This window comes from Microtus ochrogaster, chromosome 17 (genome assembly GCF_000317375.1).
Source record: "Microtus ochrogaster isolate Prairie Vole_2 chromosome 17, MicOch1.0, whole genome shotgun sequence".
Classification (NCBI taxonomy): domain Eukaryota; kingdom Metazoa; phylum Chordata; class Mammalia; order Rodentia; family Cricetidae; genus Microtus; species Microtus ochrogaster.
In genome coordinates this window covers 22,008,685-22,013,886 of record NC_022019.1, presented here as the reverse complement: position 1 = coordinate 22,013,886, position 5,202 = coordinate 22,008,685, and the positions used below count along the sequence as shown (strand labels likewise).

At 49.2% G+C, this 5,202-nt stretch overlaps 1 protein-coding gene across 1 annotated transcript in view; it reads left to right on the top strand.

Moving 5' to 3' along the window:
• The window catches only part of Serp2 (stress associated endoplasmic reticulum protein family member 2), a 20,949-nt gene extending 15,971 nt beyond the window's left edge, over positions 1-4,978 (top strand). Inside the window, 1 exon segment of the mRNA XM_026783254.1 lies at positions 4,553-4,978. Coding sequence (XP_026639055.1) covers positions 4,553-4,694 — 142 coding nt within the window. The 3' untranslated portion in view covers positions 4,695-4,978.
• Positions 4,979-5,202: the final 224 nt, after the last annotated feature.

Here is a 5,202-nt window from a genome sequence, read left to right as displayed (position 1 = left end):
CTAGAGTTCCGTGTTTACATGGAGGATGGAGGTGATGTCACCAGTTTTGTCAGCGGAAGGCAGGATGAGAAGATGAGAAGCCCGACAGTAATCAGGTGACAGACAGTGAAGATCTGCTGTTCCAAACAGTCAGGGACGGAAAGTTCCACTGTGAGTGCTCACCAGCACCTCTGTGGGCTAGGACAGGTCACCTCAGGAGAGAGAATATAATGAAGAGAGGCAAATCACTGAGCAGTGCTCAATCTCAGTGCGTGGTGGAGGAAGATCACCCCTTAAACACTGTGAGAGGAGAGAGCCCAGGAGAAGAAACAAAGAGGCCACGACATCCCAGAGGCCAAAAGAGGAGCACTCCAGATGAGAGCACCGGTGGTAAGGAGGAGGGAAGTGAGACAAAGAGCCGAGAGTTGTCTGCCACACTCAGTGACACAGAGGTCACTTGTGACATCAGCAGAATGTGCTTCAGTGGAGAGAGACGGTAGAATGAAAGGGTTGAGGTGAAACTGTGAGCTAAGCACACGAGGAGAATGGCTGTGAGCAGCTCCTCAGAGATGCGAGCCAGCATACGGAGATAGAAGAGCAGACACATTGAAGCACACGAGGAGAACGGCTGTGAGCAGCTCCTCAGAGATGCGAGCCAGCGTATGGAGATAGAAGAGCAGACACATTGAAGCTTGAGTTGGTTAGAAGAGGGAGAATGAAGAACCTTGAGCTGTGACCACCCAAGGTCTCCGAGGGTCAAGTTCCCCAATCACACAGGGGCAGGGGCAGAGTCCATTCATTCCGGCAGTTCCTGCTCCTGCAGAGACTTCCCTGGGCCTCTGTTTGTGCCCCGCCCAGGACCTAGCCTTCCTGCCTTTCTTGGCATCTCTCTTCCCCCCTGTCTAGTCGGCCCTCAGCCCCTCTCCTGCAGCCCGTTCAGCTGTTTTCTCAGCTTTGTTAACCCACTGTTAAGTTATTAACTTGTCAGGGTCTAGACTCCCTGCTTCCCTTCTCTCTTTGATCTCGCTGCTGGCTCCCTTCCTGTTCGCAGCATGGAAAGGCGGCATTTAGAGGGCCGGGGTCATCATGCAGGTCAGCATCGGCAGGCACACAGAATTGCAGGCAAAATAATTGGTATAAAATGTAGAAAACCTCTCGAAGACATGGATATGACTGGAAAAGGGATAATAAGCGTTCCCGTGGCACCAGTCTTAGATGTGAACTTGAAATAGACTTCAGCCATTTCTCCAGAGGGAGTCGTTCTGTGCGCAAATTAAAAGTAGTAAACACTTTGTATGCTAATTCACGGCTTCAGTTAGGGTCAGATCCAATGACTACTTTCAGAGGACACTCAAATAGGCTAATTGTTTGACATAGGCTTTGCCCCTCTGGGGTTTACCACGTTTGTCCAAGATGCCTTAGACTAATAGCAGTTCTGTAAGGAGAATCGAACCACTTTATCCTGATCTAGAACTTCTAAAGCCCCAAATCAACTTAATATAAAGTGTGATAGATGAAGACTTAGCCCATATCTTATTCAGTGGCCTATGACCCACTGATCCTCAGATGAGATTAAGGAAAAGGTAACTTTTTGAGGGGGGGCATTAACCATGGGCAGGTAGATTTTTAAACATGGCACCATATTTATTCCTGGGAATCCATGGTTTTACAAACAGAACGTCGAACTTAGAACTGTAATTCCCCAAAGTACATACTTTATCAGAATACAGATGACACGCGAGTGTTAACTTTCATGGGCATACATGGGCAAGCCGTGGTCACTATGGGAACTATAATATGGGTCCATTGTCTAACCCAAAAATTTGAGACCCAAAATGTTCCCAAATCTCAAAGATCCCACCAATGGTAAATTCTTCATTTGACCTCATGAAATGAATGGGCCATGACATTGAGGGGCACTAAAAACAATTGTACAAAACAATTCTTTAGGGACTGGAGAGCTGGCTCAGAGCCCCCTAACCCACTTCCCAGCACCCACATCAGGCAGCTCCCAACCACCTGTAGCTCCAGCTCCAGGGTCCCTCTTCTGGCCTCCAAGGGAACCAACATAAACACTGTGCACATACTGCTGAGCAGGTACATACGTGCACACACTCTCACACACACATACACACACACTACACACACACACAAAGATGTTTTTAAAACAGAAGTCTTCAAGCTACATATAATGCTCGATATAAATGAAACATACATGAATTTCATGTTTGGACTTACTTGGGTCTCATTCCCGGAGCAGCACATTGTGTATGTATAAACAAGCTCAGAGCAAAAAAGAAAAGAAAAATATCTAAAATCTGGACCATGTCTAGTCCCATTCTGTTTCAGTGACTGCAGTAGGCATGACATACGATGTGCACTGCGTTTTCTGTGTGAGGAGTCCTCATAGGTGTATCACTTAATGCCTGTGACGGTGCTGTTAACCCTGACGGGTACTTGCCTCCCAGAGGAGAAGAGGAACTAGCCTGAGAGACGCTAAATTATGTGTCCACTCACGACAGCTGTGATTCAAACCATTCCACCTTAATCTAACCTGCTGCTCTTTATAAAACCAACTCGCTTGAGATGATCAGGGTGACCCTAAGCCCAGAACATGACAGATGTGCATGTGTGTTTTCCCTCCCGTGACTGAGTATGTAACTCCTTTGTGTCCTTCAGAATGCCAACTGCTTCTTTAACCTGTAGCTCTTGCCAGGCTTGCTCGGGAGGACAGAACCGTTAGGTAGTTTCCCGCATTTGTAAGTTCTGGTAGGAAACGTTCCCATCGAGAGCCAGCCAAGGGCCCAAAGCCAGCCAGGAGAATCTGTGAGCAGAGCCAAGATTAAATATCCTAAGCTGCTGAACTGACTCCTTCGCCGACCCCAATAGTCTTTGATGACATTGGCCCACAGCAGTAAAGTCACGGTGCCTATGAGTGCAGTGACACTAGCGATGTGACCAGAGGCAACAGTGAGGACACAAGACGATAAGAAACTGGACCGAGATCTTCAGGTGGTAAAAAATGCTGTGCCCCCCATAACGATGCCATTGCAAAGGACCTTTAGCTGTTGTTTTTCTTAGTGATACGTGTGCTCACGAAGAGATAATGTCATGTTGTGATTAGGTTTTTCGGTTCAGGAAGACAGGAATACATACACATACATACATACATACATACATACACACACACACACACACACACACACACACACACACACACAGTATCTCTATAGAAAAGCATCCCCCCTCACAGAAAAAGAATGCATTAGCATTTTATCTTCAAATCCAGCCATTCAAGGAAGGTTTCCCAGGGCCCTCTGTGGCCTTTCTGTCTGTCTCTAAGCAGTTCCTGTAGGCGTCACAGTGTTGAATGTCCCTACTGCAAACCCCCGAGATCTGGAATTCTCTAAAAGCTCGACCTTTTGATGATGGTGTCAGGCCACAAGTGGAATGTTCAACACCATGGAACTTTGCTTCATGCATGAAGTTAGTAAAAATGTTGTGTAATGTTACCTTCAGGCTGTAAGTTGCATATGGGACATAAAGTTCGTGGTGAGGTGTGGGGCCCATTGCTAAGAAATCTCACAGTATATATGCAGATATTCCAAAATCCAAAAGAGGACCCCGAAATCAACACTCAGGGCTCAAATGCTCGGATAAGAGCTATTCAGCCTGCAGGTGCCCAGTCCCATGAGGTTTCCTTGGGGTTCCTGAGAGCCCAGCGTAGGAAGTGGACTTTCCTGAGTATTTCCCCAGATGTCTTTGTGCAGAGAATGGGGGAGACTCCTGCCAGTTCCGTGTTTATTCTGCCTTTATCCGTGATTCAACAAGGTGATCCCCAGCCTCCCCGACACACACAAAGGACCTTCTTTCCCCAAGAGCCAATAGCTAAAACCAGGCTAGGCATTGCTTAACTAATTGTCTCCAGGTATGCCAAGTGCCCAGGAGCTCTCTGTGGGCTTCGGGCTCTTTCTACCCTCCCCCACATCCCGCCAGCCCGGCTAATGAAAGGTGGATCCCTAAACTCGTCAGCGTTGCCCACAAAGACACAGTGGGTTTCAAGTCACAAGGAAGCTAAACGACAGATGTGTTCAGGGTCACGGGCAGCAGAGGCCAGCCCTGTGTGTGTGCTCTGAACACCTGGCCGGCCTTCCCCCAGAGAACTGGTTGTTTCATAGGTCATGGCCATTTTGAACAGGCAGACTCACTGACTTGCTTAATGCATTCAGTTTCTGCGCGAAGGCCCACATCTCTCTCCCCAGCAGCCCCGCAGAACAGAGATGGGGAAGGAGGCCACGGCTATCTCCCATGCCTCGGGGTTTTCTGGCTGCAGTTCCTGGTGGAATTAGCAGAAGTTATTAATCCCTGAGGCATCCGTCAGCAGCCAGAGCCAGGCTGTCTTTTTGAAAGAAACTCACTGACCCCTTGTTAACGTAACCTCTCGTTAGGAAGCATCTAATCAGCTCGGAGCCAGTCAGCGAGGGGCAGGGTCAGCAGAAGTGGGGTGCTGGGTGGGTTGGGTTTCCAGCGTTCAGCTGTCTGGTATCTGAGTCTGTTTTCTTTCCTCTCCCAGCTATCTTCCAGATCATACAGAGCATAAGGATGGGCATGTGAGGAGGCCAGAGGGTTGGCTGCTGCTGCCCTCCTGCTGGCAGGCGGAGGACCACGGAGACCTCCAGCGGGTCTATAGCAAGCAAACTAGCCACGGTCGATAGAAAGGAGGTCCCCTGTTGTCCCCTCCCACTCCATGGTGGAGGTCCGACCAAATTGCCTTCTCCACAGGACATCTCCCTGCATCCGTGTCCTCCAGTGGAAAGGGCCCTGCTCTCATTGGCCCATTGGAAGCAGTGTGGGGGGTCGGCAGCTGTGCTGTCTGCCTGGTTCCCTGCGTTTCACTGTGGTGTGCATGTGGCCCTCTGGGCGACCGCCCATTTACATCCTGCCAATACAGTCTGTCCTCTGTCGGGAATTGGTTTTACAAATAAATGTCTTCATTCAACCTTAATACGGCGTGTGAGTTACAGAGCAAAAGTAAGCAGCAGTAGAGTTCAAGACGGGCGGGGCCGGTAAGAGCGTGGTTATATAATGGGGCACCAGAGCAGGGTTTGCTGGATTCCCCACCCAGACGCCTCACCGTTGCCTGAATGCAGCTGTAGGCAGTTCTAGTGGTCTTGCTTTTTGTCACACATTTGGGTGTGGTGTGGTGTGGTGTGTGTGTGTGTG